The sequence below is a fragment of the Pteropus medius genome, unplaced genomic scaffold, assembly GCF_902729225.1.
Source record: "Pteropus medius unplaced genomic scaffold, Ma_sr-lr_union100, whole genome shotgun sequence".
Taxonomy (NCBI): Eukaryota; Metazoa; Chordata; class Mammalia; order Chiroptera; family Pteropodidae; genus Pteropus; species Pteropus medius.
In genome coordinates, this window is record NW_024349802.1 from 18,503,510 (window position 1) to 18,528,556 (window position 25,047).

Here is a 25,047-nt window from a genome sequence, read left to right on the forward strand (position 1 = left end):
GTGTAATACTACCTATGGAAAAAAAAGAAAAGTAAAAAAAAAAATGCTGTCATGTATATTTAAAATGTGTGTGTGTGTGTAGAGAGAAAATTTTAGAAGGATAAGCACTGCTAATTATGCTAAAGGAGAGGAATTGTGACGAAAAATGGAGAGAAGAGGTGAAATGGGATTTTAGCCTTAATTGTCAAGTTTTAATTTTACAAAAAAAATAGTCATGTATTACTTATGTAAATAAATACTCTCGAACTATTAAAAATATATAGACTCAATGGAAAGAAGAGAGAATGGAAGAGAGGGACATATTCGAAGACTCTGAGTAGGGCAATATTGTGGGGAACACTGAGAGAAGTTTCTGGAAGTATAAGGTGGAAGCGGGAATCCACTCACCCACCCTGCAGAGGCAGCCAGCCACATGAGCCCTATGAACTCGGTTAGTTTTTAACAACTTTCAATTACAGCCACAAGCTCCTGTGTCTTTGAAAGGTCACATGCCTCACCACTTGCCTTGGAATGAGACTGTGTATTTTCTGTTCTTTTCTAAGTTGTAAATATCCTAAGATTTTTCATCCAATTCTTGTGTTTGGACATGTCCTCCCTTCCCCAGAAATTCCACAGTGGTTATTCTTGGTGTCCTCATTCCAATCCTTCAAGCTGCCTATAAAATCCACTTCCTCCCATTCCAGTCCCCGCAAATACCTGCCTCATCACTTGTCTCCCATTCAGAAATATTCCCAGTCTAGGTCACTTGTAAGAGCATTGCTGTGGGAGGCCTTTTATGGACTTTTTCAAGGGACACCCAGAATAGATGTAGCTAACACTGACTGAGCACACGGAGGTGCCAGGCACAGTGCCAAACTCAGAGAGAGTATCTCATTTAACCTTTCCAACAAGTGAAGAGGGCAATACTATTATAACCCTTATTTCACAGCTGAGACTCAGTGTGTGGTGGTCAGCATAGGGGTGGATAAGCATGTGTGTGTGTGTCTTACTACGTGAGTTTATCCTAAAGGACTGAATGAAGGTGGGGTGTAGGGACTGGGGAGGAGTGAGGGAATAGACTAGGAAGCAACTTCTCAGGTGATTGAGAGGATTCAGTTTGCCAAGTGCCTTGATAGCCATGATTTCATTTGATTGCACCGCAGTGCTGTAATGGTGGGGGCCATTAGGGAAAATAATGAGATGAGTCAAGCTTTAATTCCCGTAAAGTGGCAACCATTGGGCCAAAGGCTTTTAGGGCCCATTAACCCCACTATTTGGCCTTGAGCAAGTGCCCAAGGGGTCGACACAGACAGGACGTGTGCTTCTGTGGCCCCTTCTGGCCCAGCTCTTTAAGAATCATTGAGTTCTTAGCAGCCACTCCTCCCAGTCTAGAAACTCTTGGCCAGGCACCTCCTGCTTTCCAAGCCCGCCTATCCCAGGAGATAAAGCTAAGAGGCAGAGGAGCCAGTTCCTGGGGTTAATAAACAGGCTGTTTGTATCCAGGAGCAGTCACAAGGCAGGAACAGACAGGCTAGGAGGTCATGCTCCTTCTGAATGTTGAGGTTTCTCATAAACATTTGCTCAGTGAGCCTTCTGGGATGCAGAGACAACTCTGGGCCCATTGCCCTTGCCGGGCAGGGCGCCAAGGCCCCCACTGCTCACCTCCGTCTCCTTTCTCCCCACTGTGTTTCTCCTCTTCCTTTTCTCCTGTCATTCTTCTCCTTTCTTCTATGATGGAAAGGGGATACCTTTCCACAGTAGACACATCTGATAACTTTGGGCAGGTATTTCATCCCTCTTGAATCTCAGTTTCCTCCCTTGTAAAGAAAAATGGAGGTAACAATGAGGCCCTTCTCGCAGGATGTATGGGAAGGTGCCTAGCTCTATGTTGGGTATTTGAAACACATCTGTCTTTCCCTTTTCTCCTTTCACTCCATCTCTCCTCCCTAATCCTGGCCCCTGCCCTTTTCCTCATTCTATTTTCCTGCTTCGGTCCTGCCCCCATCTCCACCTGGGAAATTTCCACCCCCTCGGACTGTTCTTCTGTGTGAGTGGGTGGGAGGGAGAGCCAGGTTTAGCCCTAAGGACAGATGATCACTGCGAGGCCAGCTCAGCCAGGCCAGCCTTGGCACTTACCCATAAAGCCACACCCTAGGCCACTCTGCTTTTAATAAACAACCCATAGGATTTGGGAGTGGAGGGAGGATGTAGAATGGGTGAGGCAAAGATATTTTAACATTTGGCTTATTTTTGCCGGCAATCTGACTCTTCTGGTGGCTTAATGAGGAGAGATCATTGCGTAAATTGCTGTGTGACTTTGGGCAGTCCCCTTCACTCTCTGGGCTTCAGTGTAGGGAGGGAGGATAGAAGTGGAGAGTGCAGGCCCTAGATTTGCCAGATTGTCTGAAATGGAACCCCAGCTCTACCACTTACTAGCTTGGGTGATTAACTTCCCTATGCCCTAGTTTCCAAAATTTTAAAATAGAATTTATATGTTCTTTATAGGGTTGGTAGGGGATTAACTAAATTAGTCTGTTTAAAGCATTTAGAACAGAGCCTAACCCATAGTAGGCACTCAGTTCATCTTAGCTATTGTATGTAAATGAGAGGTTGAACAGAAGGTGTCTGCACGTGGGGAGAGCAGGATATTCTCATAGGGTTTTCTAAAGTCCTGAAATCTCTCATTCTTCCACTTTGTTGACCTCTGGATAAAAACAGGTCAGAATCTTGTCCACAAAGTACTTGACTGTCCCAGGGAGACTTTCAAAACCACATGGAGCCCTTAGAGGTCATGTGATCCATGGTACAAAAAGGGCATGGAGGGCCAGAGAGACTACAAGGACTGGTCTGAGATCACAAAGCTGTGATGGGTGGCAGAATTGCCAGTGGAAATACGGAGGGTAGGGAGGGGTTTATTAGTTCAGGCACCCACTCCACAGCTAAGATACTCGAGGTCATCACTGACATCTTTAATAATTACTATGTAATGAAGAGGAAATATATCCCAAGTACTGCCCCAAAAGTTTTCACATGCATTATCTCAGTCCATACAAAAATCTCCTTTTTACAAATGTGAAAAGATGCCTTGCCCAAGGTGAAACAACTGGAAAGAGGTAGAGCTGGGATTCGAATCCAGGTTTTTCTGATGCCAAAAGCAAAGTTCTCACGTGACACACATTTAATGCTTCTTAGTGCCTAACTTGGGACTTGAGGCAACAACCCAGAAAATAAGCCCCTTTCATTTTTGTCTGACTGAGCTGGCCAAGCAGATAACACCAATGGACAAACCTGGCCTCCCGGTCACCTTTCCAATCCTATCCACCCTGACCCGCAAGACACAATGAGCGACTAGACCCATGTGGGAGAGTAGGTCCTCTCCTTCAGGGACCCTGCCTCGATGCTATTTGTCCCCACCGTCAGGGGGAGAAGCAGTGGCTGTTTTAGCCAGAAGCAGGGAAGGAGGACTTAGAGTCTGAAGTGAAGCTTATGAGCCCGGCTTGCCCAAACTTCAGCCAGAACCTTGATTTGGACAGGAAGACTGTGAACAAATGGGAAGTGGGAGGAGAAGCAAGGGGCGGGGGGCAGTGTCACCTGAAAAAGAACTTCTCAAAAAAACAAAGTTTACAGTCGGTATGAATTTGTCGATTTAATGTAGTATAGGACACATATGGTTTATATTATACAATCTGCCTTCACACGTGTGCAGAAACCCATCTGTTATGTTCATTGCAATATGCTCGGTGCCCAACCCAGGGCCTGGCTATCGTCAGTGCTCAATAAGCATATAAAAAAATGAATGAAAATATGGATGGATAGAATGAAACCTGGGTCAGAAAACCTGCATTTTAGCTTTTAGCTCCATGGCTCGCTGTGACCCTTGGGCAAGTCACTTTGGCTCCATAAGCCTCAGTATTTGTAAAATAAATATCGTGCTAGTTTCTATTTCAAGGGCTTTGAAATCATAGAGTTCAGGCTGGGTAATGGTGGCTTAAACACCAAATACCAAGCTGACAATTGTATTCTTCCAAAGTACACTAGATTACTGGGCTTAGCAATCTATTCAAGGGGCCTTGCCAAACCAGGGCCAAAGGAAAGCCAGAAATATGGTTCTAGGACTGGTAATTAAACATGAAAGAGCCTGTAAAGCTGATTGGAGGAATGTACCATCTAGGAGGGTGCAACAAAGCAGGCATGCGTAAGAGATTCTCTCTCTCCTAGGGGTTCTTCAGCCTTGTCCATTCTGGGGATCAGTTAGCATTAGCTGGAGCACAGATAAAGTCTGAGAGGTTATAGGTCATCTAGTCCACACTCCTCCCTAACCTTCTAAAGGTAAGAAGATAATCGCCCAGTGAGGGGGTGGTTAAGGCTGAGTGACAAGGTTCAGGAATTCTAGTCCCAGCTCACTGCACCACATTCAAGAGGGAGAGTATGCAAGGATGGGTTTTAAGAGAAACAGATTAGGCCAGGGAAAGAATGCCTCCACATAGCAATGGTTTAAAAGGGCTTAAAAATAGGAGCCATCTAGATAAAGAAGAAAGAAAGGTTAAAAAAGAATTGCTTACACCTATATGGATTACGTTTCAAAGCTATTTCACAAGGAGTAGCTTGTTCAATGTGTCGTTTTGAGGTGGAGCATTACTGATGCGGCGTCACAAAGCCTAATTTTCATCACCCAGCTCTGTCGTATACAAGCCCTATGACCTTGGGAAAATCCTCTCTCCGATCTGCAAAATGGTCATTTAAAGAATGAGGACAGTAAGTGCCTTTCCCACAGAGCTGATCCTCGGGGACCTGTTCAGTAATGGATGTGGAGGGAGGTTGGTTATATACTCCACAAAATGCTCTACAAATGGGCAACTTCGCAAGGTGGTCACAAGTGAGGACCCTGGAGCCAGACCTGGATTCAAGCCCCTGTCACCAATCACCAGATGTGTGATTTAGACCACTTGCTTAACCTCTCTGTGCCTTAGTTTCCTCATCCATAAAGCAGATGTGGTGGGAATCAAGTATGATCACACACGTGAGGTGTTTAGCACAGTCCCTGGCACATACTCAATGTGCAACGTGTTATTAGTTATTATTACTAGTTGAGCAAGAGGGATTTTCTCATTTAATCCTCAGATAATCTTATTAAATAGAATTAGTCTCATCTTGCAGGTGGGGAAACTAGAGAGAAGAATTAGGCCTAGAGAAAAGAATTGCTTACCCACGATTGATAGCTAATCAAAACATAGCAAAGCCAGGACTAGATTCCGATGCTCTGACTATTACTCTAGAAGAGAGTCGGGAAGCAGGGTGAGTGGCAGTGGAAACGCTGGGCAGTGGAGTCCAAGGACCACACTTAGAGTTGCAAGGAACTAGATGATCTATCTCTAAAGATCTTTCTGGCCGGATGGTCTCTATCAGGTTGAGAGAGTAAAGCCTGAGAAGTAGGACAAGAACTAATTCTGACCCTGATGCCCTAAAAGACTTTGGAGGCCATTGTAAGGGCCAGGTTATTTATTTATTTCCGATGGACCCCTTAAAAAAAGGAACTTGATGTTCAGAGCTCAGTCAGGCTTTCAGCGTCAGGGTCAGCTCACTCAGACCCTCCTCCCTAGCTCATTTCTTAGCCTCACCTGCACTTCACTACCTGAAGGGAAGAGATACAACTTTCTGAGCCATTCCCCTCCCCTGTGGAGGGCAGGAGGCAGAGGTTTGTCCTTAAGTAAAGGCAGGACGAACGAGGCTAAGAGACACTCTCAAATCTATGTCTCTCCTCCTTTTTCTCATTCATTCATTCATTCATTCATTCGGTCAGTCTTAAACAACTATTTATTGACTATTCTGCATGCCTGGTACTCTACTAGGGACTGGAGTTATAACAGAGAGTAAAACAGATATGGTCTCAGACTTCATGTGGCTTACATTTTAGTTGGGAAGAGAAAGGGATAGACCATAAATAGGTAGATAAATAAGTGAATGAGATCATTTAAAATTATGAAAATAGAAGAATAACAAAACAAAGTGACGGGAGTCTTCTGTCTACTGTCCTCAAGATAAAGTCCAAGGCCATTCAAGCCCATTTTTTACCACTCCAATTGTCCATTTTTTCCACTCCAATCTTATCTCTTGTCACTTTTTACCTTGAACTCTCTGCTTCAGCCACAAAAAACATGGAGCATCATAGTTAGAAGGGGCCAACCAGCCTTTGATCAAGTGGTTCCTTTCACCCCAAACAATCCTTCCCTTTTCCTTACCTTTTTCATGTCTCTCACCCAGCTAACGCCTCCTACTCCTTCCCAGCCTACTAGTTACTCCTACCTGGAAGCCGGCCCTGCCACCACTGGTCTGGCTTAGGTGTCCCTCTCCACGCCGCCACTTTCTCTTAGGAGAGCATCCATCACCCTACGTAGCCAGTTTACTGTCATCAACTCACCAGACTGTGAGCTCCTTAAGGGCTGGAATCATGTCGTTTGCTCTGAATGGTCAAATCCTCAGCATTTGGCACACTGCCTAGCGCGTAATTGGCACTTAATAAACACCTGTTGAATTAATTAACACTTAGTAAGTTTAAGAGCCCAGTAATATGAAGAAAAGGCATTTATAAGACTTGGTTTTTATAAGACAAAGGGAGGAAAGTCTCAGTGAGCCGACCCTGAAACTAAAAGCCTGACTGAGCTCTGAACATCAAGGTCCTTTTTCTTAAGGGGTTTGTGGTCCATCAAAAATAACTAAATAACCTGGTCCTTACGATGAACTCCAAAGTCTTTTAGGGCATCTGGGTCAGAATCAGTTCTTGTCCTACTTTTCAGGCTTTGCTCTCTCAAAGGAAGGGAAAAAAACAATTCCTCAGTCTTTGCTGCAGTTCATATGCAGCATCTTTTAGCTCCAATGCTCTATCAGAGCCTCCTTACTAAGGAGGCTCACCAATCAGGCAGGGAAGAAATTATTAACCCCATTTAACAGCTAGGGAAGGTCCCCCCACCCCAGATAGATGAGTCTATATTAGCTGAAGTTACCCAGGTGGACGGTAGTAGAGTGAATGAGGTTAGGGCCCCAGAGACCTCAGACACAACCTCTTCATTTTGCAGGGGATGTAGATGGGGTGGTAATATGCAGACTCTGAACTGAGTGTTCTAGCTCACTGAAAATCAAAATAATCACTTGAGGGTGACAGTAAAGGAGGAGACAACATGATTTACCCATAGTCCACCCTCACCCTATAACCCAACCTCGACTGGGCAGACGCTCAAGGGCACCGCCCCATTTTTCCTCAGGAATTCCTCCCTGGGGTCAGTTCATGAGAAACTGTATACTCAGACTGATGGCACGATCAAAACCTCAAAATTCTAACTTCCTCGTTTCAGAATTGGGAGGAGTCCAAGGCTCAAAGAGAAGGGACTAGTCTAAGGTACACACTGAGACCTGACCAGGACTCCAGACTCTCAGTCCAAAATATTCTCAAGCAATCCCCTTGATATGGACCTTCTGAGTTGGGGAAGGGGTAAGAATGAGGTGGCCTTGAACTGGCCACTTGTTAGCTGTGGTCCTCTTGGGTGAAGAGAGGCAGGAGGGGCAGTGAGCTACTTTCCCATCTGGTTGGCCTACTCCAGAGTTTGTTCCCTCTAGTCCTTGCCGGTTTTGTGCATTATTAGTTAACCCACAGAAAGTAGGATGCAAGTTGTTTGCTGGTTGGTGACTGTTTATGAAGGTTGTTATTACTACTCCAGCACTGTAGTGTCCTAGCTAACAATAACCTAGAGAGGGTACAAGGTGGATGGACTGAGGGTAGCAGAGCTCTCTACTTAGTAATGGGGAAAAGGATACGTTTTTGGGTTCCATCAAAATATAAGGATGTCGAAGAGGAGGGAAGGGACATTTTGACTGAAAGCTTGGAATTGTAGCTAGCCTAGATGTGATTCTTGTAGATGCCTGTATTTGCTATGAGGCCCTGGATGAATCACTCAACCTCTCTGAGCCTCAGCCTTTCAGACAAGAGGGTCAAAAGAGAGTTTCTAGTGACTCTTCCCTTTTTTATAACTCTCCCTCCAACTAAGCAGGCTCTGGAGGGACTGGGAGTCATTAACTCCATCTCAGCATTTGTCAAGGCCTATATTTGCCAGGCCAAGTCCTATTGAAGTTTAACTGGGAAATCTGCAGAAAAGGGTTAGCACGGCAGGCCTGAGACTGCCCTCCTTAGAAAGATCTGTTTGCATGGTTGGCCCTTGGTTGGCTTTCAGGAACTTTGATTTCAGGAGGATTTCTACGGTTCACAGAACTGATAAGAGTGGCTTACTGTGCCTAAACTGTTTGTGCAAACAATGTAGTTTGTGCTGAACACTTGCTTCCCTTCTGAGTGGCGGGAATTTTGGTACATACCAGGCAGAGAATGCCTGCGATGCTGGCCTCCAATAAAAGCCCTGGGCACTGAGTATCTAATGAGCGTCCCGGCAGACAACATTTCCCATGTGTTGTCATGGTTTGTTGCTAGAGGAATTAAGCTCATCCTGTGTGACTCAACTGGGAGAGGACTCTTAGAAGTTTGTGCCTGGTTTCCTCCAGACTTGGTCTCATGCATCTTTCCCTTTGCTGGTTTTGCTTTGTATCCTTTCACTGTAATAAATCATGGTGTGAGTACGGTGACATGCTGAGTTCTGTGCGTCCTCCAAGTGAATCAATCACTGAGTGTGGAGATGGTCTTGGAGACCTCAGACAGGAATTAAACCTAAATTTCACAGAGACGACCATAATCCTATACCAATCTCTTATGAATATATAGCTTAAACCAGCACTGTCCAATAGAAATATATAACATCAGTTGCATGTGTAATTTAAAATTTTCTAGCAGTCACATTTTAAAATAAAAAAAAAAAACAAGTGAAATTTCAAGAATATATTTTTAACCCAATATATTAAAATATTAACATTTCAACATGTAATGATATAAAAATGTATTGAGATATTTTTATCCTTTTTTTCATACTAAGTCTTCAAAAACCAGTGTGTATTTTTACATCGATGGCACATCTCAGTTTGGACTAGCCCCATTCCAAGCGCTCCAGCACTGTCCAGTGGCTGTCATGTTGATAGCACAGGCAGAGAGATGAATGGCAAGGGCTCTGGAGACAAGACATCTGGGTCAGAATCCTGGTTCTGCCACCTACCAACTGCATGACCTTAAGCAACGTTACTTAACCTTGCTATGTATTAGTTTCCTCGTCTGTATAACGGGGGTAATCATGTCAGCTACCTCATGAGGTTGCAGGGACTTTTCAAAAACTGCATAAATCTAAGGCGGTATCTGGAACACATAGGATGTTGGGTGAATGCTTGCTGTTACTCTTATTATCCAAAAGCTTGGCCCTTGAGATCAACTCCTCCCATAGATGAGGAAACTGAGGCTCAGAGTTTAGAAGGCAGTGGTTTCAAAAGCAAAAACTCTAGTCACTTCTCCTCTTGATGGATTCCCTGTCTCCTGGCTGGCTCTGAGGCTGGATCTGCCAATTATTCAGAAAACCAGCAGCTGGCCCCACCTGGATTCTGCAGTCCCTTCCTGATTGCAAAACAAGGCCACTATTTGAAGATGGCACTGAAGTGATGGGGGCTGGGCCTCCATTCTGCTGCCTCCATCCAGACTCATTGGTTGGGCTGGCTCACCCCATCACTGAGTCCAGGACTTACTCAGCAATGATAAGGCTGGCTTCCTTTATTTGGCTTTTTACAGCCTTTATTGTTTATTAACTCATGTTCTATCTTCCTCAAAGACACAGAGCATCAGCACATTTTTCAAAACCTCTTTCTAAGTCATCTGCGGTCTCCATTCACCCACGAAGAAAATATTCCGGATAGGTAGTGAGATCCCTGTATCCGTCTTTAAAAAAGAGGGTGAAGAAATACTGGATGCCCAATTATCTGGGATGCAGTAGAGCACTTTCTCAGGCTGGAAGCCAAACTGGCTTATGATTTGTCTACAGCATCTGTCTCCACCCTTCCTTTCCCAAAATATAATGCATATCATCTACCCTCCTCTAATAAGCTCACTCAACATGTCTCACATGTCTCAAATCTTACTAGCAGCTGGAATCAGACCAGTTTTGTGGACTTGAACTTGTTCGCATGTGCTAACCTGAAGCTCTGCTTATTCTATATGCCAATAGTGTTTTATTTGATATTCATTTATTTAATAGATAGTCATTGAGCATCTACTATGTATTAAGCCCTCTGCAAAGCGCTGGGAAGGAAGCCTTTGTGGACCTGATGATTTAGTGTAGAAAACAGACAAACAAGAAATAACAATAAAGTATAACAAAGGGTTGATGCAGAAAGTGTCAAATGCTCTAGAAACTATGATTAGGTGACCTGAACTATAATAAGGGGACTATGTAAGGGCACCTGAACAAAACTCTTTTCTTAAGAAGCGACATTGAAGTTGAGACCTGAAAAATGGTAGGAGAGACCAGTTAAAGAGAGAACATGGAGTGCTCTGGGCAGAGGAACAGCATAGAAAAATCTGGAGGTGAGAGAGAATGGCATGTTGGAAGAACCAAATAAAGTCCAGCACAGCTGGGATAGAGAGAGTGAGAGGAGCGTGGCAAAAGATGAGGAAGCTGCCGAACCCCGAGGACATTGCCGGAAGCGCTAAGGAATTTGGACTTTAACCTGAAGGCAGGAGGAAAACAACCTGGTGCAGCATAACATCTTTCAAAACATAAGGTTCCTGGGAACAAATCAGCCACAATGTTTCTAAAAAAGCTGGTGGCAAAAAGCTTGGGAGGTACTCTTCCTTGTGTTCATGCTCTTTGTACCAAAGCTCAGACCTCATTTGAAAATAGTCTGTAGCCTGAAGTTCCTCCCCCATGCCCGCTGTGCTCCCCCAACCTCCCACCCCACTGTCTGTGGGATCGGTACCCCTGAGTTTAGTGCGGCAAGGGCCTTCCTTAGACCCTTGGAACTATAGAGCCACAGAGACCACCACTGAGAGACTGTCAAGGCTCTTGTTTAACAGAGGCCCAGGGAAGGAGAGTAATTTGTCTGTGGCCCCACAGAAAGCCTCAGGCCTCTGTCACCTTCTTGTTTCCCCTGAAGAAACTGAACAGTAGGGTTGGGACTAGGGTAAGGCAAGTCGGGCACACAGGGTGCAAAACTTAAGGAAGCGCTCACTCCCAGGGGCCAGCTCTGCACTTGCATGACCCTAGGTGCCCACTTGTCGCATCCTCGTCCTGGCTCTGTAGGACACACCGTGAGTGCAGAGATTATAACTTCCAAGAACTCTGACATCTCTCGGGGTGTTAACATAATGCTGGGCACATATTTTGAGGGGCACTAGATGCTTACCGATGCTAATGAACAGTACATTTCTGACAAACTGGTAGGTATACAGATGTTTGTATCTTTGGGTACATATGACCTTCAAAAGACAACAGAACTAAGTGAAGAGGGACTGAGACTGAAGTCTAGAGACCTGGATTCTAGACTCCTCTCTGCCACCTATTTGTTATGGGAACTTAGGTAAATTGTTTCCCATCTCTAGGCTTCAGTGAAATGAGGTGGTTGAATAAATCACATTTATTGAGCACGTAGTCTGTGTCAGCCACCGTTCAAATGTTTCTGTGATTTAACTCATTAAAAGACTTTCTGCCCTTCAGGCTTCCCTTCATTTCAACAGGCTGTGGTTTGAGGTGAGGAAGGCTTCACAGAGAATGTGGGACTTGAGACAGACCTTCCAAATTCCCACGGGAACAATAATATCTTAAATCATAATAAAGGCATCGTATCTCACAGCCCTTCTCCATCAGAAGACAGAGACTCACCGGCCTCAGAATCACCTTTGGAACATGTCTGAAGGTAGATTCTCAGCCTCTTCCCCTGAGATTCTAATGCAGCGATTCCACAGTGGGGCCTGGGAATCTGTATCGAAAGCTTCCCAGAGAGTCAGACAGATTTGGGAGGTGCTGATCTCAGTGCCTTTCACTACCTGTGGACAAACTCTTACCTCGACAGCCCAACCTGATCATCGGAATCTCCAAGCAGAGAAATGGATTCATCAGTTAATGCAGCAAACATTAAGCACCTGTTGTGTTCTAGGCCCTGTGCCAAGTGGTGATTATGAGCCCTACTCTCAAGGGATTCCTAGTTTGTCACTTATTTTAGAAGCAAGTCATCTAGCCAGAACCAGTGGGGCCTTAGAGATATCATCACCAATCCCATTATATAGGGAAACCGAGGCCCAGAGAGGGAAAGCAGCATGTTCGAAACTCCACAGGGAGCAAATATATTTCCTGCTCCCAAACCAGCTGAGGTATCCCAATGGTCTTCCCAGGAGGGGGCTGCATTTTAAATCCTCCGTCACCCACTCTTTGCTTCTTAAGCCCTAACCCTACACAGAGTAAATGTTCCGGGAATTCTATCTTCAGGTCTTGCTGACATTTTTAATCCTCAACATCTGTTCAACCTAGATGGAGGCAGGAGGGAAGAGGGAACACCTTGGGGTGTTAGACTGCCTAGGAGTGCTTCCCCGGATTGAGCTTCCCATCAGTGCTTCCGTGCTGAAACCCTTTCCCTGGCTGTGATGGAGGACATTGTGCCTGCCTCCTCCTGCACTTTAGAGCCAAAAGAATAGGGGGCCGCCTCTCTTGTTCACAAGGACCTGTTTCTCACCTCTCTGCCCAGACTTGCTTGTGTCACTGTCGCCCCGGGCCTGGGGAGGGGGAGAAGCGGAGGGTAAGTCGTGCCCGCCCCCGAAATACTAGCCGCCCTCCCATTGGCTACAAGGACTCCGGGCCAGCCACTGATTGGTCATCGCTGAGGGCTTGAAAGGTGACTGAGAGCACCGGACACCTCAGACAGACCGTGGCCCGGGATCAGACAACGTCTCAGGCGAGCCCGAGACGCGTCCCCAGCCCGCCATGGCCTGGCTGCTCCGGGCATCCTGCCTTCTCTCTCTGCTCCTGGCCGGCTTCGTCCCGCTAAGCCGGGGGCAGAAGTCGAAGGTGAGTGAGCCTACGGAGTGGGGGGCAGGGGAACGAACATAGTAGCCCCCAGGTGTCCATCTCTCAGTGGCGTGGCACGCATCTTCCCAGGCTTCCCTTCAGAAGGGCTACACCTTGGCGAGAGGGGCACCCTTAACTCCTGTTGCCTCCCTCATGCGCCTGGATCCCCCACACCCAGAGCGTCGGTCTCCTCGCACTTCCACCTGTTGGAGACCTGGGTGACCCGGGTGGGCAGAGTAAACAGGAGAGGAAGGTCCCTCTCCCCGAGTTCGCGATTTCTCCCCCACCGCTACCTCAGAGTCGCCTTGCTACATCCATGCCACCTCTGAACGCCAGCTACTCCCCTCCAGTCTGGCCTGAAGGGAGCGCGGCCACGGAAAAAGGCCTACAGACTTGGCATCTGGTTGGTCCGCTGTAGAGAGGTTCCTAGGGAGACTGACAGGCAAGGAGGAAGGGAAGGAGATCGCAGCTGGGTGGTACCCATTTTGAAGCATTGCCTTGGGGACTCTTAATAAACGAGGAAGAAATGCACTTGGATTTGGGGCATTGGTAGCAGAGGCAGAGATCTGTGACAGAAAGAGCTCCAGGCTGTCAGTGCTCAACACCCTGGGCCCTGACTGGATCTCTGCTCCTTTCTGGGCCTGATTCTCCATCTGCAGAAGTGGGGCTGGGGGCAGCGGGCAGTGGCAAAATGAAGCTGGTGATTTCAGAGGGGATGCTTAGAGGAGCCGTAAAATCCCCCGCTGTTCTCTGAAGGGTTTCCTGCTCTGGGGCAGCCTCCCAGCCCACCACCCACTGCCCATATTGGTCTGAGCACCTGGTAGTTGGAGCAAGCTGGGGACTGCCAGCTCAACGGGAGAAGTTTTCCTGAGCCTCAGTCTATCCCCAGTAGGGTGTGGGGATATAGAGGCCAGGGGTGACCCAACATGCCTATTTCCTTGGATGGTATGTGCCAAGGTGGGCCCTGAAGACATCTCCTCTTCTCCAGGGTAGGGAGACAGAAGCCAGGCATAGTGATAGACTCAAAGAGAGATTTCCGTCTACAACCTCTGAACATACACATACACACACACACACACACACACACACACACACACACACATCATGCTTGTGTAAGCTCAAGAATCTGCTTTGAACTGTTTCTACTAAAATCTTCTGGGTCTTTATTCTCAGATCTTAACAGTCCATGATTCTGTTTCCAAAATTCTATCCACTGCCCAGGAAGCCCATTCCAAGTGCAGGATTCCTTCTGTCTGTTTTCATCCCCTGTCCTGTCCTCAGCCTAAAGCCCATTCAGTGTGCCCTCCTTGGACTCATCAGCCTAGAGACCAGATGGCTATCAAGCCACTTCCTCCAAGCCTTCTCCCTTTTCATCATCCCCAACTCAAAAGACATTTTCCAGGGCAAGGATGGGACCGATTTCAGGACTGAGGGTGTGGGGCGGCAGTGGGAGCAGACCATAGGTAGACCAGCACCATGGAGTCGGTCCTGCACCCTCAGTTTCAGGAGAGCAAGAGAAGGGAAGGTTGGGCCCTGCCACAAAAAGGCTAGAGGTAAGAGCACGGACCCCATGAACAACGCTTCACAGCTGTGTGTTCTCTGCAGCACTCTCGGGAGGAAAAGATGGATTCACAGAGAACAGGATGGGTATGGACTAGAAAAGTCTTAGGGTGAGGTATGATCTTATCAGATGCAACCAACTAGGACTTGCTGGCTAATGACAGTCTGGGCATGCCCATCCCTCCATCCAGGTCCTGAGAGAGTTGAGATGTCTAGCCCTGGGTTCTAGGACTCAGCCACGTACCTTACCCCCTACTCCAGGGCCAAAGGGTGGGGAAGGTGCATGTGGAGAATGGGATGGATAAAAGGTGACAGCTCCAGAGGGATGTCTGCCTCCTCCCGATTCAAAGGGACAGGCTAGAAACAAAGGGAATCCTTTCCTTCCCTCTCTAGACCGGCTTAAGGCTGCCCAGGCTCCCGTCCTTGCTCTATAAAAGGACTTTGCCGAAGCCGGAGAGAATAACAGCTGCTGACATGCATTGGATCCTAGTAACCAGTGGTTTCTAGGTGACTAAACCAGGCAGAGAGAATCATGGAAACACAGGCTGACGGAGCTGAAGGGCCCTTGAAACAGCACTGAATCTGACCCTGTCTTACAATGGAGGAGCCGGGAAAGGAGTGGTCAGAGTCAGAGTGAGAGGCACACAAGGCTCAGAACTCACATCTCCTGCCCCAAGCCCAGTTCTTTTGCAGCATCGCACTGATGAGTGATACGATGGGAGAGGAGAGAGACAAAGACCAGCAGCCCAAGACTCCAAGGTCCTAGCTGAGTCCCTACCCCGCTCCACTCTCGAGCCACCAGAATTCTCCTGTCTTGTCCAGCTGTGGAAGGATCGAGGCACTCTCACTGCCCTTCCTCTCCATCTCCTCTCCCCCCGCCCCCCATTTAAGGTGCTCGTCGCCAGGATTCCCTGGACCCAGAGGAGGGAAGGGGGCTCACATAAGAACTGGGCTGCAGTGCCCAGTGGTGAGTGCAGGCCATGCTTCTCCTACCATGGGCCTCCCTCTGACCCCTATTGTTCTGAACCCACAGCGCTGACCTCGCTGGCCTCGGTAGAAATTGCGGAAGCTCTTGTCACTCATCCTTCCTCCTATAGACACCTCGCCAGTGCATCATCTTCTTCATGCTTGGCTAGGGAACATCAAAGGCCTCTTCACAATAATGTGGGAACAACAGAACCCTTTACCTGAGCTGTAGGCAGAATAACCACTATCCCTTGACGTGGGGATTTCTTTCCAAGAGTCTTTCAGGTTGGTTTGATCTGCCATTAGATTCGCCCAGCCATTTTGGGAGGCAGGTGGTGTTACCATCACCAGTCAGTAGATAGAGGCTCAGAGAGTAAAAGTGACTTGCCCAGGACTACAGAGCCAGCAAAAACTAAAGCCTAATGAGAAGAGATTCCCCTTGCCCCGCCTCCATCCTGAAACTGTGCCTAGAAGTTGAACCTTCATGTTGTTTATAAGCTTTCATTATTTGGACAATCTCTTGGCTTTTTTTTTCCTCTCCATTTCCCAGAGTTTGTTTTTGAATTAGGGCGAAGTGGAGGAGGTGGAGAAAACAGAGAGGCATGCAGGAAGAGAGGCCTCGCTTTCTGGCTGCTAGACCTCTGTGGCCAGCTGAGGTATTTGCTGTGTCCTAGTTGTTTGTACTTTGAGGCAGAAATGACCCCAGCTGGGGCAAAGGAGGCCCAGGGGCTGGAGGAATGTTGAGCTTAGGTCTAAGGCCTGCCTCCAGCACCCACCAAGAGTCACAGGGAATGGAACATTAGATTCACATAAAGCAGGGAATTTGCACTGACGCCGAGAGCTTGCAGCTGTCAAGGAATAGAGGGCCCCAGACTCACCTGGTTCAGCAGGCCTGTGATGTCTTCAAGACAGAGGTGGCTTTTCTACAACCTCCTGGGGCCACACCCTGCCAGCCCAGTACCCTTCACCCAGTTCGGCTGAGGTACCTCACCTCAACAACAAGTTTTCTAGGATTGATGGGAAGAGAGAGGGTGGATTTGCATCTGTAACTCCAATCACCTGTCTCTCCTGGTCTATAATGCTAGTTTGCACTCGATTTGTTGTCTTTCCGCCTCTCATATTATGTCAGGGGCAGAAGGCACCTTAGAGATGACCTGATACAATGGTGGCAAGCTCTTTCCTTGCCCATCATGACTGGCCCACCTACTGATTGTGTTATCGATACCATTACACCCTTTCAAGAGTAGACCCGGATTTTTGTAGTCTGGGCCAGAGATGAGGGAGGGGCAGAGTGGAGTCCGATGCAGTCTCCTGCTTGCTAATAGTAATCCCATCCTTCCTTTCCCACTGATATGATGCTATCAAGCCACCATGGTTGAGAACAGCTGATCCAGTTTAAGGTTCTCATTTTATAGAAAAGGAAACTTGAGGCCCATAGAAGAGAAAGGGCCTATCCAGAACCACACAGGGAGTTAGTGGCAGAACCGGATGTAGAATCCCGGTCTCCCGACTTGCAATCCATTTTACGCTGTCCCTACTTGTTCTGGAGGTGGACTGTGGGGCAGCAGTTGGGCACAGAGGAAGGCATAATGGTCATTGTCCCAAGTGCTCACTTTAGAGAACGTCTAATATACGCGAGGTTCTGTTGCTTTACCCTTCCCGTATTTCATCCTCATGGCGGGGCTTTCGCCATTCTTGGCTCCTACTCCTATATCTCAATCTTACAGCAACAGCCTCAGCTTTCCAATCCTCCAGGTTTGGAACCTCTGAATCACTACTCTTCATACTGCCACTTCCTTCTTTCTGCTCAGTTCTTCCTTCACGATGGTCTTGTTCAGGCCCCCCTCATCGCTTGCCTGCAGTATTGCAACAGCCGCCCCAAAAGTCTCCATTAGCTCAGCCAGTAACAGTCACCAGTATCAGGGTAGTCTCCCTCAGAGCCTAGAAAATGTTTTTAAGTTGACCTATGATGTGAAGTAATGACTGCAGTTTTTCTCTAGGTTTCCATAGCATTCGCCAGCATATTAAGCGGTTTCATAATCATTATCTTGCGCAAGGAATTAGGAAACCTTAGTTCTAGTCCAGTCCTGATGCTCGGATTGACCTCGGGCAAGTCATACTCCCTTGGGCAAAATTATCTTGAAAATAGAGATCCCCAAGTTCCCTTCCAGCTCTCACTGCTCCGTGATGCTGGTTTTCTGTTCCAGGTGGACTGCCACGCTGGCATGAGTGGCACCATCTACGACTATGGAGCCCTCACCATCGACGGGGAGGAATACATCCCCTTCAAGCAGTATGCTGGCAAATACGTCCTCTTTGTCAACGTGGCCACCTACTGAGGCCTGACAGGCCAGTACATTGGTAAGAGCCCACCTCTCCTCCCCTGCTAGATTTGGGGCTGTTTCTGCCAGTCGGGCATAGTTTAATCACAGACCCTTTCCTGGTGCAAGGGGAAAGGGGTGACAGTGATCATGAGATTCCAAACTGTGTATCCCAACTCTACTGTGTTCCAAGGTTTTGTGAGGATGATTATCTAAGCCTGAGGTCCGATCACCTTTGGACATTTCTAGATTCCCAGTTCTTCTTCATCCCTGGGAATCTTAACTGCCCCAAAAGCAGAGATTGGGTTTATGCCCGAAATGTCTTTCACTGGAGTAGGAGAAGGTAGCAGCTTTTTCTTCCTGAGAACTTCTCATCTGCCCTCAGCCACATCTGCCTTAGCGCTTCTCCTGGCCCCTATCTGGAAAGCAAGCAATGGGCCCGAGGCCATTCCGCCCAGGTTTCGTGATCCCTAGTATCGTCACTCCTTTCTTCTTAGCTGGGGTACAGTGAAGAGGGACCAGCTGGGGCAAAGGCAGCTGACAGCACCCACAGGAAAATGCTCTGGGGCTGAGCATAGCCTGCTGGGGGGAGCTGAGGGAGGCAAGGTCAGTCTGACCCTGAATGTTCGGCCTGAAAATCACAAGTGAATTCCCGGAAGTGTAATGACAGCGGGCTGGAAGGCCCAGTGGGTGGGTGGTGTTTAGAATGCTTCCGTCAAGCCCTTGGAATAGAGCCGAGTACATTTGTGTGAGAGATGGACTGGATGCTGGCCTTGCACAGGAAGCAGGAGGCACTGAGGAAGCTGGGCCAGGGCCTCCCGTGGATCCCTGAATTTCCAGAGTTTAAGAGGATTGTGAGGGCCCCACTCCGCCCCACTCCAGGAAGTCCTCTGCCATCTCCCCGTGATAAATGGTTCTTGCTCCAAGAAACTCAATCCTGAGAGTCTTGAAGGAGCCTGGCCCAGGGAGGTAGTGGACCTTGGCAGTGGGCGGGTGACTGACAACTGACTTCTTTCCCCGAAAACCCTCCAGCCCATCCGGCTTAGAGTCAGGAGGATGGAACTTGGATCCCAGCAACACATTTGCTCGGTGATCTTGAGCAAGTCCCCACTGTCAGGCCTCAGTGATTTCAGCTGTTCAGTGGGTGAGCAGACAGAGTGGTACGGATGAGGCAAGGCTTACCGGGCTACCCCCGTCTCTGCTCTCTCCCTGGCCCAGAACTGAATGCACTACAGGAAGAGCTTGCACCATTTGGTCTGGTCGTTCTGGGCTTCCCCTGCAACCAATTTGGAAAACAGGAGCCAGGAGACAACTCGGAGATCCTACCTGCCCTCAAGTGAGTGTTCACTCAGGGTCCCAAGAAAGCTCCTCCAGAATAGCCCGCCCTGTGCCCAGCCCAGGCATCTCCTGCACTGGCCCCTAGTCATGATGGATGTTTATCAGCCAAGACTACTTCTCTGTTCCAAGAACCTCCCGTGTAGTGAAATGAGGGAAAGAGGACAGGGATGACTGATTGTGAGTGCACGATAGGGGTGGGGACCACTACAGACGGGGAGGGGTTACTGAGAAGGAGCCAAACTGGAAAAGGAAGTCTGCAGACCCACATTATGCCTGTGCCCATTCGACAGTCATTGGCTCCCACTGCCCACTATGGAGTAAAGTCCAGATTCCCAAACCCCCTGCCCTGCTCTGTCCCGTCCTCTCGTTTCTGAGCTGTGTGCCCATCTACCTCCTTGGGACCCACACGTGAACATTCCTCCAGGTACGTGAGACCGGGTGGGGGCTTCGTCCCTAATTTCCAACTCTTTGAGAAAGGAGATGTGAACGGGGAGAAAGAGCAGAAGTTCTACACGTTCCTGAAGGTGAGTGGGCAGCGGCCTGTGCAGGGGCCTCTGCCCGGCTGCCGCTGGCTCTGTACTGGGCTCCAGCCCCTGCGGAGACAAGGCCCGTGCCATCCCGCCCTGCTCCCGGCTCCCGGGGAATTTCTTGTCCTCTATTGTTCCGCCTAGAGGGCTTTGCAGACCCTATGATCTCATCAGCTAAATTTTACAAATAAGACCCAGGCAGGGCCCCAGAAGGGACAAGCTAAAGGTCTCACAGTCTGATAGAGCTGAAGATGGTCTGGGATTCAGTCTCTGAACTCCCAAACTGGTGTTCTGTTTTCTGTGCCAGGCTGGTCTCCTACCCCCAGGAAGGCCCGGGGAGAAGGGGAGTGGGAGGGGCTCCAAGCCAGGTGAACTCTGCTCTTCTCTCTGCTCTAGAACTCCTGTCTCCCCACCTCGGAGCTCCTGGGCTCACCTAACAGCCTCTTCTGGGAACCCATGAAGAACCATGATATCCGCTGGAACTTTGAGAAGTTCCTGGTGGGACCAGACGGTATACCCATCATGCGCTGGCACCACCGGACCACGGTCAGCAATGTCAAGATGGACATCCTGGCCTACATGAGGCGGCAGGCAGCCCTGGGGGTCAGGGGGAAGTAACTGAGACCTGTCCCAGCCCATGTCCACCATACAGGGCTGGGGAGGATGTCCGTTCAGGAAGGAATCCATTTTTCCTGCCACACCACACTCCCGCCAGACCCCTTCCTATTACACAGGGCCCCAAGCTGATATGAACGTGTGCATATCGTTGTGTCTATACTGCTGTGCATGTGGGTGTTTGCACACATGCCTACAGGTGTGTGTGACCATGTGTGTGAATGCACGAGTGTACTGCCACACGTGTCCACCAGCATGAATACCCAAGAGTGTGCGCCGATGTGTACCCACAGCTGTGTGTCGTGGAGAGCGCTAGAGAGCAACAGCCCTTTCTCTCCAGTTCTCTGCTCCAATGATAACAATTCACTTTCAGCTGAGCCCAAAGGAAAAACAAACCAGCTCTAGATCCAATTGTTCTCCACCTGGACCTCAGCTTTGGGGCCACCATCCCCCACTGCCTCCAGATACCACCCCCGAAGTGCCCAGAAGTTTCCGGGTCTACCACACTGCCTGAACTGCCCTTTCCATAGTACAGCCACTTTCCTTCCTGAAGGGCCCTCCCTAGCCTCCCTACCCCCCCAGTCCCCCCGCCCCCAGCAGCCAGGGCAGATGTGAGAGCAAGGGCCACGTTCCCCTGTCCGGGGTGGCATCTCCATGAGGGAGGGGCCCGAAGCCCTTGTGGGCGGACCTCCCCTGAGACTGTCTGAAGGGCCAGCCTTAGTGCATTCAGGCTGAGGCCCCCAGGCAGCGATGCCGCCCCCGCTACTTCGGAGGATGTGCCCTCACCCCTCACCCTGGCCCACTGGCATGAGACTCACCCCTGCCTGCTCAGTAAAGGCCTTTCTGCAGCAGCTGAGCCTACTGTGGTGCTTCCTCAAAGGGGCTGCCCCAGCTGGGGATGGGGTGGGGGTAGGGGGGCCCCCAGATTTATCGGCCAAGAGTAATAGTGATGGTCTCAGGAGCCTGGGGGGAATGGGGCACAGAGGTCAAGGACCAGGACAGCAGCACTCTGAGTAGGAAGGGAGCATCAGCCAGGACATAAAACAACACCAGTCACAGAATCTTCCTCTTGGATTTATGTCCAAGATTCATGCAAAGAGCTTCCCAGGGATGGACAGCCATCCCAATCCGGGCCTCCAGCACAACAAGCCTCCAGCAGCAGGGCCTCGGGCCTAGCAGCTTTGGGGCGGGGCCCCTCAGCAGATGTGGCTGACGTGGCCTTCATCCCAGGCTGCGGTGGCACTAGCAAGGCTGCTGCGGGTGGAGGTGGAGGGCCCCGCAGCAGAGTGTCCTGTCATTCTCTTCTGCTCCCAGAGGCAAACCCATTCTTCCCACAGCTCCTCACACACAGGGAGGGCTGGGCAAGGAGTAGGTCCTGCTACTACAGAGCTTGAAGCATAATTAAACAAACATAAACTGAACATGGTTCCCCAGAGGAGCTGGAACCACTTCTGGGGAAGTTCTGAAAGAAAGGGGTCTAAGCTGCACCCCACTCTTGAGATTGCTGTCCCCCAGCAGATTCCGCGAAGGATGGCAGGTCGAAGCCAGACGAGGCCTCTCTCCGTTAGGTGGCAGGATAGTGAGTTTTCCCATGTTGTGCCAAAGTCGGCCCAGATGAAAGCTTTCTGGGTGGAGCCTTTCCAGTCTGTAAACAGTTCGGGTTGGGGCCAGGGCTCAAGATGGTCACCCATCTCAGCTTCCTGTCTGGCTGAGGCTCTGGCCGCTCAGAGCACCATGGCCTCTAGTTTTTTTGTAATCTGAGGTCAGCAGGCTCTACAAGACGAAAGTGGAGCGAAGTCACGTAATCTGGTCTCACTGAGGCCCCTCGCGGTCATTTTTTGCAGAGTCTAAATAAACAAAAATTTTGAGGACTTAAAGATGATGTGGTACAGTAGATTTCAAAGTCCTGTGGAAACCAATAGAGTAACAGTGAAAGTAACGGCTAGAGTTATTGAATGTTACTGAGTGCCAGGCCCTGAGCTAAGTGCCTTAGGTACATTTGTCATTCAAGCCTTGCCCAGCTCTATGAAGCAGGCAGATTATTACCCCTTTATGGAAGAGGGAGCTGGGGGCACAGAGACGTTTTAAAAAGCTTGCCCAAGGTCCCTGATCTAGGAAGTGTTGGAGCCTAGTCAGTCTGGCTCCAGATCCCTGGAGTGGCACAGTTCTAGAGGAGGAGATGGCCCTCTCCCTTTGACCACCCTCTGCCCCTCATCAAAGTGGCCGCCAAGGGGCTGCACAGAACCTCCAAGGCTCTGTGGGGAACGTGAGGAAATGACTGAGCAGCCCAATCCTTCCTCCCAACCACTAACTCCTCCCACCACACTCCTTTCTATTCGCCTGCAGCCTCTGCTCACACTGCTGAGAGGAGGCGCGCCACCTCCTGGCAGAGCCGCTCCTCTTACGAAACTCCCTGTACTAGGGGATCTCACTTGCCTGGTTCTGCAGGCCTGGCCGTGGGCGAGTCCATCGCTTGGGAGGTCTGATTGCGCATCCCTGAACAGGGTGGCCGCCAGTTATAGTCCGGCTGCAACAAAACGTGGTACTTAATAATCAATAACCACACTTGAAAATGACAATAGCAGCTACAGTGCCAAAACAGTACCAAATACACATTAATCGAATATACAGTTGTCCCTTGGTATCCTTGGAGAATTGGTTCCAGGACCCCCTAAGGATACCAAAATTCATGGATGTTCAAGTCTCTTACATGAAACAGTATAGCATTTGCTTATAGCCTATGTACATGTCCTCTGGTATACTTAAAATCGTCTCTAAAATACTTATAATACCTAACATAATGTAAATGCTATGTGAAAAGATGTCATACTGTCTTGTTTAGTGAATGACAAGAAAAAAGTCTGTACATGTTCAGCACAGATGAAACCATCTTAGGCCTAACTGCTCAGTACACATCAGCAACAACGAAACTTGTTTTTCCCCAATATTTTCAATCCACGGTTGATTGAATCCACAGATGTGGAACCCGTGGATACCGAAGGCCAACTGTAATCGAATCCTGACAATGACCCAGGTTGCCATCTCCATTTTACAGGTAAGGGAACTGAGGCTCAGAGGGGTTAAGTAACTTTCTGAAGGTCATTCATCTAGGATGGTGGCCAAACTTCTATTAGAATCCACCTCTCCATAACTCCAGAATCAATCTTTTAAGCCCCACACTACACTCCAGTGTTTAAAGAAGGTGTGTGTAAAGAATGCTCATAGGGAGAGAAGCTGGAGAGGCCAGATAGGAGGCTGCTGTCATTGTCCAGGTGAGTGGGGATACCTGAGGGGGCTGTGGCAGAGGGGCTGAGAGGATGGAACAGGTGACAGCGGCTCTTTGGAGAAAGAAGGAAGCAAGGAAAAGAAAACAAACAAAAAGGAAAGGAAACAAAAAAGCAAAGGAAGAGGAAAAGGAGAGAGAGAGAGAGAGAGAGAGACTGAGAGAGAGAGAGAGAGAGAGAGAGAGAGAGAATGCCTGTGAGGATCTGTGAGGATCTGTGGCGTACCTGGTTACATGTGGGAGCTACGAGAAAATGTCAGACCCACACTCTGATACCCCTGGCCTTGCTGGCTGGACGGAGCCCTCCCTGCTGCCCTGCTCTCTTACTCGGCCTATTCTGTCCCACCTCAGTGACTCTGAACAGCTCTGGGCTGCGGAGTCCTGCTCCTGGGACAGCAGGCCAGAGCCGAGCCCCGAACATCTGCCCACACACAGTGCTGTTCATGAAGGAGCCAAGGATGCAGACTCTGACCCTCTCACTTGACCTTATCCTCCGGAAAGTGTCTGAGGTGGCCTGTGTATATGTCCTGGACTGAAGGAAGGTCACAGACTCACCAGATGGAAGAGGCGGGAGTTGGGGAGTGGGGGCGGGTGCTCCATGGCCATGGGGGGCGGAGGGTAGCGGATCTGGGACCAGTCCTCAAAGCCGTGATGTGGCACCATGGGTGGCATGGGCGGGTAGGCATAGGGGTAGGCTCCGAAGAGATGCTCTGGGTGGGGCTCCATGTGGTAGCGCTCTGCCGAGGCCTGTAAGAAAGGCTGACGTCTGTTTCTGCTCTGTGACGGGCAGCACAGGTCATCCCCAGTGATGCCCATCTCATCTCCCATTCTCTATTTAAAATTTTAGTTCTCTGAAGGCTGGCACATGGGCACGGAATAGCAACAGTGCTGACAGCTAATGCGTCGTGAGCACTCTGCACCAAGTACTGTTCTAAGTGCTCCACCTGCATTATCTCGTTAGTTAGCTGGAAGTTGAACAAACACTGCCTCTTCCATCAGGCGATGGCTTCCTAAGGAAGGTACGGCAAGGTAAGTGCTGCTTCCTCTCTCAAGCCCCCTCACCTTTGCTTTCCTCTTCTGCTGTTTGAGGACTTCTTTTGCCTTTTCTTCATCTTTGAATGCTTTTAGCTGAGGAAAGAAGGAGGGAGAGAAGATTGTTGGTCCAGCTGTTTCTTAGCCAAGTCTGGACCCAGGGCCTAAGCAGCCCCAGAACTGACCGGCTGATGTGCAGGGCTACCAGTCTAGGCTGTCCTGCCTGGCCAGACACGGGAAAGGGCTCTGTGGGGCAGAGCATAGCCCAGACCTGTGGCTATAGGTGAGGCCTGCTCATTTGGGGAGGTTTGAACACAAGTCAGAAGGGTTACTGTGAGCCTCCTTGCTTCTGTGCTGCCATATTATCATTTTCTAGCTGCATTCTGTGAGAGAGGGGATGGCCTGGGATCAATTAGTAAATTTGCTCTGTAAAGGCATCAAAACCGATTGTGAAA

General features: G+C 49.2%; 3 protein-coding genes across 11 annotated transcripts in view; 1 reads left to right on the top strand and 2 right to left on the bottom strand.

The window, feature by feature from the left end:
* ZNF300 (zinc finger protein 300) overlaps positions 1 to 7,079 on the bottom strand; it is a 56,046-nt gene extending 48,967 nt beyond the window's left edge. Inside the window, exons 1-2 of the mRNA XM_039836588.1 lie at positions 6,981 to 7,079; positions 6,398 to 6,503 (exon numbers count right to left, since the gene is read on the bottom strand). The gene's annotated coding sequence lies outside the window, so the exon portion shown is untranslated. The remainder of the gene's footprint in view (positions 1 to 6,397; positions 6,504 to 6,980) is intronic.
* A 5,715-nt stretch (positions 7,080 to 12,794) lies between these two features.
* On the top strand, positions 12,795 to 21,128 carry GPX3 (glutathione peroxidase 3). The gene is made up of 5 exons (XM_039836631.1): positions 12,795 to 12,950; positions 17,684 to 17,837; positions 19,016 to 19,133; positions 19,560 to 19,659; positions 20,059 to 21,128. Exons 1-5 carry the CDS (start codon positions 12,867 to 12,869, stop codon positions 20,278 to 20,280), a joined length of 678 nt encoding a protein of 225 aa, XP_039692565.1. The 5' UTR covers positions 12,795 to 12,866; the 3' UTR covers positions 20,281 to 21,128.
* A 199-nt stretch (positions 21,129 to 21,327) lies between these two features.
* The window catches only part of TNIP1 (TNFAIP3 interacting protein 1), a 41,408-nt gene continuing 37,688 nt past the window's right edge, over positions 21,328 to 25,047 (bottom strand). For 4 of the 9 annotated variants that reach the window (XM_039836577.1, XM_039836575.1, XM_039836579.1 and 1 more), the window contains 4 exons: positions 24,623 to 24,688; positions 24,116 to 24,307; positions 22,714 to 22,804; positions 21,328 to 22,124 (listed from right to left, as the gene is read on the bottom strand). In XM_039836577.1, the coding sequence (XP_039692511.1) occupies positions 22,090 to 22,124; positions 22,714 to 22,804; positions 24,116 to 24,307; positions 24,623 to 24,688 (384 nt within the window). In that variant the 3' untranslated portion in view covers positions 21,328 to 22,089. Of the gene's footprint in view, positions 22,184 to 22,713; positions 22,805 to 24,115; positions 24,308 to 24,622; positions 24,689 to 25,047 lie in introns of all 9 variants that reach the window. The other 5 variants (XM_039836572.1, XM_039836571.1, XM_039836573.1 and 2 more) reach the window with 2 other exon arrangements.